Raw genomic sequence first — 15,922 nt, 5'->3', positions numbered from 1 at the left:
TTCCAACTTTCTTCTTCATAAGGTTGTTTATTCAAGGTCTCTGGTATTTATATATATATATATGAGTTTATTAATTTGTAAAAAAAAAAAGTGTATTAGAATTTGATTGATGTTGCACTGAATTTATAGATCAAAATTTGAGGAGAACTGACACAACAATGTTGCATCTTCCAACCTATAAATATATCTTTCCATTTATTTAGTTCTCCGATTTCTGTTGGCAATGCTTTATAGGTCACAGGTTCTTCACATATTTTTTCCAGTGTTTTCCCTAAGTGTTTCATGTTTTTGATGCCATTATAAACAATGTATTTATTTTGTTTCCAGTTGTGCATTGCTAGCATATACAAATATAATAGTTTGTTGTATAGTGATCTTGTATCCTGTAACAAACTTGCTAAAGTCACTTATTCTAGTAGCTTTCAGGTAGATTTTATTGAACATTCTACAGAGACATTCACCTCATCTTCCTTTACAAGTTGGATGCCTTTTCCTTCTTTTTAATGCACTGGCTAGAACCTATAATGCTGAATAAAAGTAGTGGGAGCTAACTAGGCCAAGCGTTACGTTTATGGAAAGGTTTCTTAAGTACCCATTTAATTTGTGTATGCCTATTTCTTCTTCAGGGAATTTTGGTAGTCAGTGTATTTTGAGGAATCTGTCCATTTCATCAAAGTTGTCAAATTTACTGGTGTAAAGTTTTTCACAGTATTTTCCTTTTATTCTCCTAATGACTGTCACAATCAGCAGTGATGTCACTTGGCTCATTCCTGACAATGAAGACTTGTCTTCTCTCTTTTCTTTCCTGATCATTCTGGCCAAAGATGTATCAATTTTACTGATCATTTAAAAAAATAGCTTTTAGTTTCATTAATTTTTTCTATTGTTTTCCTAGGCATACAAATTTTTAAAGCTATGAACACCTCAAACATGCAAAAAATGAAGACATAACACATACCTACTCCCTACACTTTTAAAATAGTAACATTATTTCAGAAACTTTACAACTGAAGTCTTTTTCTCCATACTCATCAGAAATAAAGATATTTATTTTCCTTCTCAGAAGTAACTTCTAACCACCATGCTAACACTGGTGTTTACTATTCTTATTTATGGTTCTAAAATGTGAAGACCATATCTGTCTGTATTCATTAAAAACATATGGTACTGCCTTGGGTGTTCTGCATACTATGAACTATGTATGCCTTGCTGCAAAAGCTTCTCTGCCCAACACTGCACTTTCAGGTTTTATCCATGCAGTCACATGGTTCTAATTTACCTATTTCACCTATGGCATGGTATTGCACCACAGAAATAAACTATAGTTTATTTACCCAGCTTTTATCCATAGACATTTATTCAGTTTCCAATTTTCCCACATCTGATCATATTAGTGTCTCTAAAGAATGTGTACACAGAAGGGTAATTTCTGATGGCGGATTATAAGTATCTTCAACTTTACTTACAATGACTTAATTGCTCTTCAAAGTGGCTGTACCAATTTATATTCCCTTCAAACATATCAACAGGTATGAGAGGTCTCCTTTCCTCACTTGTTTAAAAACACTTGGAAAATAAGACTTCTAAACGTTTGCAAACCTGAGAACCATGAAATTGTATTGTGTCTTAGCGTCATCTCATTGACTATTGGTGAGATACAGCAAATTTTCACAGGTTTACTGGCCATTTAAGAAGCCTCTTTTGTGACCTGTCCATTAATATTGTTTGCCCATTTTTATCTGACTAGGTTTTTTCTTGTTGATCTGAACAAGTTGTTAAATCTTCTGTCATTTATATGCAAATATCTTCTCCCAATCAATGGCTTATGTTTTAACTTATTTTATGGCCTCTTATAACTGTTTACAGGTTTGTTTTTTTTTTAACTTCATTTAAATTTATCAATCCCTTCCACGTTATTGCTGGCCCTTTACTATTCCATATAAATTTCAGTATCATCCTGTCAAATTCAATTAAAAACCCAATTAGGATTCTGACTGAAAATAAACTGACTTCATTAACTAATATGGGAGAAATTGCCATTTTCATAATTAACTATTCTTTATAACTGTTATAAGTGTATTCGTTTTCTAGTTTTTAACTCGTTACATATACTTTTCTATTTGCACTTTTCCATTGAACCTTGATTTAATATCGGTAATTTATATCTTCAAGAAAACTGTCAATTCATCTGTTTAGAAAGGTATTGCCAAAAGCATCTGACAGTATTCCCATCTGATTATTTACGTATCTCCTATGTCCATAATTCTGTCTGTAATTCTTGATATATTTATTTGTGCTTCTCTTTCATCATTCTTCCTATAATAGTTTTGTTTATATTATTCTTTTTTTTTTTTGTTTGTTTTTTTTGTTTTTTTTTTTCTGAAATTTATTGACAAATTGGTTTCCATACAACACCCAGTGCTCATCCCAAAAGGTGCCCTCCTCAATACCCATCACCCACCCTCCCCTCCCTCCCACCCCCCATCAACCCTCAGTTTGTTCTCAGTTTTTAACAGTCTCTTATGCTTTGGCTCTCTCCCATTCTAACCTCTTTTTTTTTTTTTTTTTCCTTCCCCTCCCCCATGGGTTCCTGTTAAGTTTCTCAGGATCCACATAAGAGTGAAACCATATGGTATCTGTCTTTCTCTGTATGGCTTATTTCACTTAGCATCACACTCTCCAGTTCCATCCACGTTGCTACAAAAGGCCATATTTCATTTTTTCTCATTGCCATGTAATATTCCATTGTGTATATAAACCACAATTTCTTTATCCATTCATCAGTTGATGGACATTTAGGCTCTTTCCATAATTTGGCTATTGTTGAGAGTGCTGCTATGAACATTGGTGTACAAGTGGCCCTATGCATCAGTGCTCCTGTATCCCTTGGATAAATTCCTAGCAGTGCTATTGCTGGGTCATAGGGTAGGTCTATTTTTAATTTTCGGAGGAACCTCCACACTGCTTTCCAGAGCGGCTGCACCAATTTGCATTCCCACCAACAGTGCAAGAGGGTTCCCGTTTCTCCACATCTATATTATTATTCTTTTAAAAATGTTTATTTTTGAGAGAGTGCAAGCAAGGCAGGGGCTGAGGTGGGGGGGGGCAGAGGATCTGAAGCGGGTTCCTCGCCAACGGCAGCGAGCCAATGTGGGGCTTGAACTCATGAACCATGAAATCATGACATGAGCCAAAGTCAGATGCTCAACCAACTGAGCCACCCAGGTGCCCCTATATTATTATTCTTAAAGAAAGAAACCCAGCTTTTAACTGATCCTTGCCATTATCTGTTTTTTTTCATTAAATATTTGCTCTACTCTGTAATTTCCTTTCTTATAATATTAAAAGATAAGAAAAAGAACAGAGTAACTGTTGAGTTCAATGTTTAGTCTCTCAATTTTCTTCATTTCTGCTATATCATTTTACTGCTCTCAAAAACTATTTTTGCTGCATTGCACAAGCTTTGGCATATACTGACCCATTTGTCATTCAACTTTAAGTATTTTATAATTTCTTATAATTCATTTCTTTGAGGCATGACTTATTCAGAAGTGGTTTTAGTTTCCAAACATATGGATTTGGATTTCTTTTCTTTTAATATTTTCATAGCTGATTGGTAACTTTACTGTAGACAGAGAATGTTGTCATTTTTTGCAACTTGCTTTGTGGGCTAATACTCAATTTTTAAAAGTGTCCACATGTACTATATATATGGACTGAGTAATAACATATGTCTGTTAGGTTAAGCTTGTAAACTTTGTTTCAATCTTCTCAACATATTTTCAAAAAATATTTACATAAAGGATCCTAAAAACAGTATCTTAAATCCCAGTAGTCAAATAAGCTGTCATTAATAGCAACTAATATTAGATATGAAAGACAAATTACATCATGTATGCATATACATATACAAACACACATCTGTTCCCTATAAATGTTCTGCACCTTGCTCCTGGAAATGAAGCTCCAATTGCTAGTCACATGGTCCTCAAGAATTGGGAAGGAATCCCGTATTTTTTGGCTGTAAAGTCACATAAATGTTAAAAAACGCTTGACACAATATTCCAAAACACACAACTGGATGGTCTTGTGGTTGAACTGTGATAGGACGTTAGTCCTGTTGTCAGAGACCCACGTTGTGGCCTGGACACCCAGTAAGAGGGCAGTGCTCTCTGCCTCTGAAGATCCCCAGTGCACTGAGATCTGCACAACATCCTCATTCTGACACAGCTTGGCCTTTCATGATTATAATACATTCAAACATCTATATTCGTAAACAACATCCCATAATTCTTTTGATCATTTCTATTCTCATCTTCCTCAGAGCCACTACCCTTAAGATCTCTGCCCTAAGCATGGCAAACGACTGCTGTAGATATTTTCCAATTTGTTTTTCAAATGCTCCCACATAATACTCATCAGGTTGTTGGCTTTTATTTTTTCTTGGTAATAATGACAATATTTTTTCTAACTGATCTGTACATATTGTCAGGTGACTACTTAATGGTCATTTTTTTTTTTTTTGGTCTCAATGCTACTACATTAAATTGTGCTCAATACATATTCACAAGTATATACTTCCTGCAACAGTTCTGTTAATCACTCAAAAGTTTAATCCATTTTTTTCTTTTTTGTATTTTAAAACTATCCATTCACCAAAGCAGTTAATTTATCCTAAAATCTCACCTAATCAACTGATCCTGAATAGTCTATCAATATAGATCTTGTTGATTAAGCTTGTTAGAATGAGTTCATTCATTCTGAGCCCACCAATAAACTCTGGAGTTACAATTTGATTCCACACAATTCCAGGACTGCTGTGGTCAGAATATGATGAAGTTTGATGGGTAACTCGAACATCTTAATTTTTTTGAGCAACCAAAGAAACACTTGGTTTGACATCAGTGCAATGTTCAGTATATAGCAAAATAGAGAGATCTTGGAATATATACCGGAATAATTATGATTCAAACATTTCAGTGTGGTTCTGAAGAGATGAAATGCCAAGTCAAAATGCTTTGACTACAAAGAATTTCATTATTACAAATTAATAAAATCTTCACAAGAAAGTACTATCTAATCTCCTGAATCACTAGATGCTGCTAATAGAGCAATTCTTTGACTTCCACATTAAAAAAAAAAAAAATTAATGTTTACTTATTTTTGACAGAGAGAGAGAGAGAGAGAGAGAGAGAGAGACAGAGCGTGAGCGGGGGAGGGGCAGAGAGAAATGAAGACACAGAATCCGAAGCAGGATCCAGGCTCTGAGCTGTCAGCACAGAGCCCGATGCGGGGCTTGAACTCATAGACCGCGAGATCATGACCTGAGCCGAAGTTGGACACTCAACCAACTGAGCCACCCAGGCGCCCCCTGACTTCCACGTTTTTAATGGTGAAATCCCATATATGATACGTTCCATTAGAGGTAGTGAAGAGAGACTGATTTCTTGCATTTTGGTTGTCTACTGTGGTGATCTCAGTGAAAAATCAGTATAGCACTCTCTTTCTTCATTATTATGAAGCACAACAAAGTTACCAGACCATGTAATTAAAGCTGGATGTTAATGTTTCTGAATTCTAATCTTGTTCCTCAGACCTAACTATCTAGATCACATCCATATCCTCCAATTTTTTTCCCCAAAAGGATTGTTTTCCTACTAATATAGGAAACAATTAAAAAACAGGATGTAAGATAGAAACTTTAATCTTGCAGCTAATTTTAAGATAAGAATCTGTTATAACTATTATTTATAAATCCCAAACTAAAATGCAATTGACTTTGTTTTAATGTTAATTTATTTATTTTGAGAGAGAGTGTACACTTGAGTGTGAGCAGGACAGAGGCAAAGAGCAAGGGAGAGACAGAATCCCAAGCAGGCTCCTAATTGACCTCAGTTGGTCAAGACCTGATCCCAAATCAAGTCAGATGCTTCCGACTGAGCCACACAGGTGCCCTAAAATCTGAGATGAGTGAGGGAGACTCCATGGACAAAGATAAAAAGTTTCTTGTTTTCCTTTATTTTTCTCATTAAAGAAGTATACTGATGAGAACTAAGTTCAGAATGCAATCTGCTTATATACAAAATTGAAAACTTGGAGAAAATAAATTGATATTGTGTTCTGCATTACTACAACGGCTTCCCTCATCTTCCCTTCCCTCACTCCAATCTATTCTCACCCATGCAGCCCAAGTGATCTGGTCAAAAGCTAAGTCAGATCCCATTATTCCTCTGCTTAAAACTAGCTAGTGGTTCCGTATGTCATTCAGAATAAGGAACAAATTTCTTAAGATACTCTTTACAGACTATTTTACAGGGTCTTTCATAATAATTTACCACCACTTTCACCCCCAGATGTAAACATTTCTGATCTCACCTCCTATCTCCCCTGAACTCACTCTATTCCAGTAGTCACTGTGGTTCCTTGAGTAGTTCTTAAACATATCAGGCATCCTCTTGTCTCATGACCTTTGGGCCTATGGACTGTGATGCTCTTCCTTCGGATGGTAACTCAGCACATTCTCTTACCTTCTACAAATCTTGACTCATGTCTGGCTTCTCCTAGTGAGGCTGTCCCTGTCTCTTTTTAATAACTCCAACTCCAATCTGCTCCTGGAACTTCATCCCCTCTGACCTGCTCATTTTCATAATAGCATTTACTACATTCAGACACACTACAGTTGATCCTTGAACAATTAGGGGTTTGAACTGCTCAAGTCCACTTACACATAGATTTTTTTTTTCAATAAATTCAGTACAATACTGTAAATGCATATGTATTTTCCTTATGATTTTCTTAGTAATATTTTCTTTTCTCTGGCTTACTTTATTCTAAGAATACGGTATACAATTCATGTAACATACAAAACGCGTTAACAGACTAATCATGTTATCAGTAAGGCTTCTGGTCAAAAGTAGGCTCTTAGTAGTTAACTTTTTGGGGAGTCGAAAGTTATACATGAATTCTCAAGTATGCAGGGGGGTCAGCACTCCCAATACTCCCATACTGTTCAGGATCATTGTTCAGGATCAATACACAAGTATTTTACTTGTGCATTTATCTATTATCCATTTCCTCAACTAGAATATTAGCTACAGAAGGGCAGACGTTTTCACATCTTTTCTTTAATGCTGAATCCCCAGTACCTAGGATCTCACTGCACATAGCAGGTACTAATTAAATAGGATGAATTAGTGGGGAAAAAAATTCAAAGCAGCCACAGTAGGTAAACATTTTTTGATGTTCCTGAAGTAAAGATCTAAATTCACTAGTTTCTAGCTCATAAGTAGTTTAAGATTAAAAAAAGAAAAGCTTAGTTTATAAACCACTCCTGAACACACTTTATACAGCAATATTACTTAATTATCTGAGTATGAATTTTCTTATTTAGTGGTCTCTAAATCAAGCCGTTATTTTCCTAATAAATTCAGTTGCCTCCAGGCAGCCTTATCAATGAGACAGACATGTAAAAATCCAAGATATCACCTTAGCTAGAAGGAAAGCTTGTAAGATGGCCTAACTAAATGGAAATAAAGGAAAAACAGTCTTGTTTCATCTTTCTTGAGCCAAAATGCACCTGTACCAACAGCCAGTTGCAATTTAGACACTAGATGGTGGGTAACTCAAGGGAACAGAATGGTACAAGGAGAGCAAATACATATAAGCAATAAATTGGTGATATTAAGAAAAGTAGCATCATAGTAAATTGGCTAAGTGGTTAATGTACTTTAGAAAACAATTTAAAAACTAAGCTGAAAGATTTTCAGGTTTTTTATTTAAATTCCCTGGATTAAAAAAGATGGATTCTAATGTTATTTTTTAATTTCATATTTCCCAAAAGACTTGATACACTTCATTGCTAGAGTTTTCAGAACTTCTGCTAGACTTCCCCATGACATTTGTAAGATTAAAGGATGCTTTGCCCCTTACCAGTTCAACTATTGATCTCGCTTCCTCTTGAGTACAATGGAAAGGGCTGTCGCATACCTGCACGTTTGTGCTGGTGAGGAAAAGACAATGTTATTATCAATCAGGATAAAAAATGAGCAATTACCAGACAAGAAAACCAACTCCAAATATCCCACACTGGCTGTGTAACTCCAGTTATTTATTTCCAGCCAGTGATAAAGGACCTGAATGAATATAAACTGAGATGTTTGTACATTCTTTCAGGCAGAGTTATAAATATAGTGCTCCCAGCACTGCATATCCCAGAATATGTTTTTATTTTAAATAGTACACAGATCTAAATAATCTCCTTGAATATAAAAGACTATACATCACAACTACACTTTACCTTTTGTGAGGAAAAGAAACACCAAACTTGACCCATGAAATGATGACTATAAGGAAGAATTTTCCTTTGAAGTGATAAACACTGTTACCGGCTACTGAACAATGCTATGGAATCTCTTTCTCAGAGAGGTGAGGAAGGCTAAGCTAAGAGTCGTGACAGGAAGGCACATGATACGAAAACTTGGTTTTCGTACAGGGAGGGAAGATCAGCAGGGCATAAGACAAGAGCCCCTTCCATGGTCAGGAAAGGCTCTATGAAATCAAAGCCTTCCCACACAACAGGGAATGCATGCTATCTCCACAAGCATGCTGCCCATTGTGTATTTCCTACTTCCTAGATGAAAGCAAAGGCATCATTCCTCTCAAACATATTAAGACTGATTGTTTAAAATTTTATCAAAGAAATCAGATTAAAATGGATATAGAAAGAAGCAGTAGAGAAGGGAGTTAAAGCCAAAGGAAAAAGTAATTAGCAGATCCCTAAAGAAGAGGAAACACATACACACACTTGTCCCCCAAGTGGACCTAAGAGATATATATTATCGGATACATTTTTATAATGGCTTTGTGAAAAATACATTGGGATATATATGATAAAAAGATCTGCCTAGTTATTTATTTATATAATGTCTGTAATCAGACATTGGGTATATAGCAGTTACAGGTAAGTGGTTGTTCTCTTTTCTATCCAGACTCAAAATGTGGGATTTATTTTCATTCTTGGCATGAATAAAATTTGATGCAAGTTTGCATTATCTTTAAGGCTATTTTTTATTCTGTTCTCCACAGCCCATATTTAAGTAAGCTAAAAAATGAAAAAGGGAAGGTGTTATAAGTCAGATATTTCCCTAAAGAATGTCAAAACTAAATTTAAAAGAACAAGGCAAAAAATTAGACACTGTGAAGTCTTAAGTGCTAGTCCTCTGAAGGAAGCATGGTGTATTCTAAATATGCTATATACGATGTTTTTAACGTTAGCACTAAGCCAAAGTAAAACATACCTTTGGAAATTCTGAAAAATGATGGTAACAGAACAGGGGAGACTTCTCTAAATAGGGCTGCCAGATAAAATACAGAATCCCCAATTAAATTTGAATTTCAGATAACATCAAACTATTTTTTAGTATGTCTCAAATATTGCATGAGACATTTATATTACAAAGATGTATTGCTCTGAAATTTAGATTTAACTGGGTGTCTGGTATTTTATGTTAAATTTGATAACCTAACCTACTTCTAAAGAAACCCTCTAACTCTTAAATAAAGAGAACAAACTGAAGGCTGCTGGAGGGGTATTGAGTGGAGGGAAAGGCTAGATGGGTCATGGGCATTAAGGAGAGCACTTGCTGGGATGAGCACTGAGTGTTGTAAGTGATGAGTCACTAAATTCTACTGCTGAAATCATGATTACACTATATGTTAACTAACTTGGATTTAAATAAAACTGAATCTAGAAAAATACAAAAATAAATAAAGTAACCCTCCACTTAACAAAGCAAATCATCAACAGAAACGGCAAAAGCAGACAATATTAAAGCCAACTCTGTAAGTTTTTAAAATTTTGAATAACTTTCTAAATATCTCTCATACAGTATCTTGACAAGTAACCAACGGAGCTGAGGAAAGCCAAGAGGCTCTGCCATTTTCGCCTTGGGCAAATGGTTAGTATGACTGCTCAATAATGAAATGGGAGGTACACAAACAGACTTGAGAGATTCGTACAAGACAACATAAAGATGAGAGACCATAATGCCTCTTGTTACTATTTCTCCAGCAGGCTCTTATAGTAGCATTTGGTTAGCTAAAAATAGTGCCAACTTCCTCACGGACACTCTCTTAGTTAAAAAAGTATATAATCTGGGTTGTAATAGATTTCCCCCAGGATTTAAAATACTTTGAATGTTTGAAGGCATGTTATCAAGAAACATTTTTATTTTTATTTCCTCTAAATTGGCCCCTCTATAAAAAGAGTTAACACTGATTCGTATTTATTGATTGATTCAAAGAATTTTTTTTATACTATGTGTTAGGGACATTTCTAGATGCTGGGGATACAGTATTGAACCAACGAGCTCCCGTGGAGGTTAGAACATTAAGGGTTCTTTTTAGTCTTAAAACTATGAATGTGGCCTGCAAGAGAAGCAGTGTAGTCACTTGAAGGATGACTAAGCTAGAGGTATCTATTATAAATGAGATTTAAAATAATGACTGAGAAAAATGTGCTGCTTTCCTTTTTACAGTAAGATACTAAGTATTTTGTTGTAAATTTACACAAATTGTATAGCCTATACGCAATCTTGCTGACCAAAACAAGCAGACATGACATTAGAAGAAAAGATCAGCAATACCAAAAATGCTGTGGATGACAAATCAAACTGCATTTAAAAATAATAAAAAGGTGTACTGATACATAATCGCGCAAAATAACTGATTACATAAAAAGATACAGAAACAGAAAATTACCTGCACATAATAAGCAGACATATAAAGATGAAATTTACAAGGCCAGAGATATGGAACTTTTTAGTAAAGAGAAAATGATTTTCTTCAAGGCAGACAAAGGCACACACTCATGAGAATCCCCAAAGACAGAGTCCAGGATACAGATCTGTCAAGGCCTTTCATTTTCAAGCAAAGTAGTCAAGAAAAAAAAGAGAAAATTTAATTTTTTTTTTTTTTTAAATTTTTTTTTTTTCAACGTTTATTTATTTTTGGGACAGAGAGAGACAGAGCATGAATGGGGAAGGGGCAGAGAGAGAGGGAGACACAGAATCAGAAACAGGCTCCAGGCTCTGAGCCATCAGCCCAGAGCCCGACGCGGGGCTCGAACTCACGGACCGCGAGATCGTGACCTGGCTGAAGTCGGACGCTTAACCGACTGCGCCACCCAGGCGCCCCGAGAGAAAATTTAATTTAAAGAGATAAGAATGACAATGATTTTGAACCACAACCTCCAGAGTCTATAGAAGAAAACTGACATTGAAGTAAATCTATATACAAAGCTATATATATAGCTACCCATATATAGATCAGGTACACCTTCCTCTAGAAAAGTAAAATGAAACAATTTTAAGACCTAAACAATTTGGAAGAACAAATCTATATAAATATTATATATATATATATGTATATATATAATATAGATTTATATATTATTTTTATATACTTATATATAATATATATTTATATAAATTATATATATATATATATATATATATATATATATATATATTCATTCAGTAAGCATGTTTAAACCACCAGTGGCAAGTCCTGACACTAAGTGCCATGATACAACCTCAATTCACAGCATAAAAAGATAATAACACACTCCAGGTTCTACACAGAGGTGTGTACAGCAGTGATGTGAGGGTACAGGTAATCTTGCCCAAAACAAATAACAACTCTTTGTAGAGGTAGCATCTAAACTGCTCCTTGAAGAATGAGCAGGCATTCATGGAGGAAAAACAGGAGACAGGAGGAAACAGAACATGAGGCTGGAAAAGTAGGTCTAGACATATTAATACATAGAAGAGTAGGATTGGATTCTATGATCAAAGGGAGCCATGAGAAGTTTTTAAGCAAACAATGACAACCACATTTGTATTTTTCAAATATAATTCTGACAGTACCACAAAGATTTATTAAACAAGAAAGGAGTTGCAATATAAAACAACTGAGTAAATAAAGGACAAGTAACTGAATCAAGTAAGTAAAACTGAATTAATTATTAAATTAAAAACTAAATTAAAGAAACCCAGATGCTCTAGAAGAGCATCTGAGAATCAGCCAAAATTTGAAAAATTTAGATGGGTCAGAATAGATAATGGTTAATGAAATAAAATAAACTGGCAAAATGAACAGTACATTTCTGATTTCTTAAAAATAAGGCAAATAAGCCACAGCTGAAGAAAGAGCAAGAGGGGCTGAAGAGTAAAACTCAAACGGCAAAAAACTTTATTTCTCCTGCAACACAGTGGAAAGTGACTTTAGGGAAGAACAGAAATAATGAACTTCTCTGTGTTAAAAGAATGTGTAGCTTTCAGAGTAAATATTAAGCAATGGGGAAAAAAAACCCCAAAATAACAACCAAACCTCTTGTGAAGAAGAGGATTACTCAGAGTATCAATTACAGAATTTAATAAATGCAGGGATCTTGGAAGCAGAAGAGTAGCACTAGATTTGAAAAACAACAAACATCTGTTGGTTTTAAAATATTAGTCAACAATTTGCTCCAAGAGGTATTCACTGAGTGGCTAGCACATGTCAGGCATTAGGAAGAGAAAGATGAATAAGGTATCCTTCTTCGTGTGCTTTTGAGGAAGCTACGTGCTAAAGGAGGAGACAAATTCATAAACCACGCAGTTAAGAACTGGTAAGCGTAATAACAAAAGGACACAGGGAAGCAAGGAATGCACAGTATAATGGCAGCTTGGCTACGAGGGAAAGCTTCCTAGAGAAAGTGAAGTCAAAACTAAATCTTAAAAAGATGAGGAAGTTAGCTAGTTCAAGAAATGAGAAGATAATCATGGCAAAGGTAACAGCATGAGGAATGGCCTAGAGGTCAACCAGAGCATGGTGTCTGTGGAGTGACAAGTGGTTCTAAGTTGTTGGAACATGAAAATAAGAGGCAAGAAGTGATAGAAAATGAGGCCAGACAGAGAGCAGGGACCAAATCCTAGACTAGGCCTTGTTTGCTCTTCTATGAGAAGTTGAGACTTTATGGTTTTTAAGCAGAGAGGCTTATCAGAAGCACCTAGGTAGGAAGCTTTAAAACATTCAGATTCTTAGACACTACTCCTCAGAGACCCTAATTCACTAGGTTTAAAGGAGACGAATGCATCTGAATTTTCCAAGTTTTCCTAGGTAATTATTACGCACTATATAGTGACAGAAATGCTGGGGTAACAAAATGTGGGCCTACACTCAACTGAGTAGGGAAAATATACTGTAAAAGACAGGGGGAGCTTGCTAATCAGTAACAGTGTACATTTTAAGGAATTAAGAGGAAGAAGCAACTCATTAAGACAGGACATAAAAGCTACTATGAATACATTTTTACAATCAAGTGGTGATAAAAATAAGAAAAAAATGGCCAAAATAAATTAAAATTTAAAGATTTTAACTTTAAATTACCTACATGAATAAAATTTATACCCAGAAATGTATACCCTGAAAATTTTTAAGCTAAAAAAAGATTTATTTTGTTGTATTCTCTGAAAAGACAGAAGTAGAATATAGCTGGCAAGAACATTAAGTCTGGTATCTGGCTTAAATGGTGGCTCTCCCACTCAGCGTGACCTTAGATCACTTAATCTCTATGTGGTTTCAATCTCGTCATGTATAAAATGGAAACAATGATACACATCTTACAGGATCGTTGTATTAGGTAACACATACTAAACACTTCGAACTTGCAAAATAGTACAAAGTTCAATAAATGTCGACTCCTGTTGTTAAGGTAATCCTTATCATCACCTAGGAGGCTACAGCAAAATGACTCCAGAGAGTAGAAATAAAATTACCCTCAGAGAAAAGGTAATTAGTCTCAGCACAGAAGGAATGACATCAAGCTACAGAAAAACTAACCAGAGGTAATCTCTACCTGTGTAGCTGAGGAACCTGGAAAACACACAGGCCCTTAAAGGACTGCAAAAACTTTTCCAAAAGTACCATGAGGAAGAAGATGAAAGCAAACAGTGAGCAAATACTTCTTCGGACAGTGAGAGACCCTTTTTACAGGAGCTCACCACATGAATGAATGACTTAGAATATCATAAAGAATAGCTCAGTCTACTAATTACTAGGATAGTCAGGACTAGAAGACATTCACTTATACCCAGTTTTGTTAATAAATTGTACTACTTAAATTAGAAATAATCACTTGATTTTAAGACTCTGCTAAAAAAAAAGGAGTGATCTGCCTAAGTGGTTAAGAAGAAAGAAAGGAGAAAATCAAGGAGTTGACAATGTTACTCGAGCTTACAAAGAAACACAACCTGAAGGTTAATGCCTAAGCATTCGTGTCATAGGCAAGATGAGTCTCTTGATGACATAGATAAAATATATCTTGAGACTAATTCTTTACTCCATGTGATTACTGTATTCTAATGATTTCTTTAATGTCTCTCTTGATTCCCAGACTTCATGCTCCAAAAGGGCAGAGACTCTATTTATTGTAGTCACAGTAATAGTCCTGGAACCAGCACACTCCCTGGTCGCAGATCTTCAAATCAGTGTTTGTTGAGTGAATGGCTTCCCAATTTCTCCTGATTCGGAGAAGGGGACAGTGGAGTTGGGTACTCTACAGGATGATACGTGTGTTTGCTTTCTGTAGTTAGGCTTGCCAAAAGTCAGTTGTTTTTGTTTCTAAACCTGTTTATAAGAGCTGTCTTTATTACTACTTCATAATTTAAGCAGTAATTATGCTTATTGAAAAAGAGGATGTGGAAAGAGAACTGATTCTATGAATACTATGCAGGCCCTAAAAACTAGTAAGGCTAAAAAGCCTCAATAAAGGTGACTCACTATAATAACTTGGTGTCAAAGTAGATGTGGGTAAGAAAACTGTAAAAAGGTTAGAAAAAAGACCCTTAAAAACCTATGAAGGTTTTTAACTGTAAGGAGTTTAAGAATTAGAGGATCTTATCTTGGTTTTCTATTCTATATTACACTAGATTATATATATAATCTATATGGAACTTATATAGAAAAGGTCTTAGCCCTATATCCAAAGGTGAGTGAGTACACATTTAAATGTTTTAAAATAAAATGTTTGAGTTACATCTGTTACTGTTGTTTGATTCCCTGTAATCAATCAGCTAGTGACCCAGATCATGATGGATAAAAAGGCTTTGTACTATTTCATCAAGAAATGATGTGGTGTTTACACATAAACAACCATGTCTGCATATTGAAAAATCGCTATTTATTCCCTCTTTGCACATATCACAACGTATTATAATTAAATGCCTGTTTACTCAACAATATCCCCCACTAAACTATAAATCTTTTGGGAAAAGGGACCATGTCAGTTCCCAGTTTCATGCTGTCCACCCAGCACTTGGTAATGCTTTCATATTGGTGTTTCATGAGTATTCTTTAAATGAAAAAGAACTGTAATTCTCTTTTTAAAAAAATCAAATTGAATAGTATTATATGGCTGTTTAGTACCAATTAATAATAAAATAACATTACATAGAAGAGACAAATCCTTACCAATTTATAGCCCCTCCATCACACTTCTTCATAAGCAATGCTTTCCAACATTCATGAGTAGATTTAATAACTTCAAGAGCAAAGGCCTAATTCCAAACCAAAAACAGATATAAAGATCACATCACCATACTAACATGGAACTATTATCACTATGACAGCTAATTTCTAAGAACATGAGCTCTGGAGTCAAGCAAACCTGAATATAAATACTGGCATCCTTATTCACCAGCTGTGTGACTTTTGAGCAAGTTACATAATCTCACTAAGTCTTAACTTCATTTATAAATGGAAGGTAATAGAGATATTGTAATTTAGGGTTGGCAAACTAGGGCCTATGGGCCAAATTTAGCTCACCAAAACACCATTTTTATAAATGAAGGATTTTTTTGTTTTTTGTTTTTAATGTTTACTT

At 35.1% G+C, this 15,922-nt stretch overlaps 1 protein-coding gene across 2 annotated transcripts in view; it reads right to left on the bottom strand.

Moving 5' to 3' along the window:
* PPA2 (inorganic pyrophosphatase 2) overlaps positions 1 to 15,922 on the bottom strand; it is a 92,382-nt gene that overhangs the window by 11,001 nt on the left and 65,459 nt on the right. For both annotated transcript variants that reach the window (XM_043571260.1, XM_043571267.1), the window contains 2 exons: positions 15,511 to 15,596; positions 7,930 to 7,999 (listed from right to left, as the gene is read on the bottom strand). In XM_043571260.1, coding sequence (XP_043427195.1) covers positions 7,930 to 7,999; positions 15,511 to 15,596 — 156 coding nt within the window. The remainder of the gene's footprint in view (positions 1 to 7,929; positions 8,000 to 15,510; positions 15,597 to 15,922) is intronic.

This window comes from Prionailurus bengalensis, chromosome B1 (assembly GCF_016509475.1).
Source record: "Prionailurus bengalensis isolate Pbe53 chromosome B1, Fcat_Pben_1.1_paternal_pri, whole genome shotgun sequence".
Classification (NCBI taxonomy): Eukaryota; Metazoa; Chordata; class Mammalia; order Carnivora; family Felidae; genus Prionailurus; species Prionailurus bengalensis.
The sequence above is the reverse complement of the archived record's forward strand: the minus strand, read 5'-3'. Positions and strand labels throughout refer to the sequence as shown.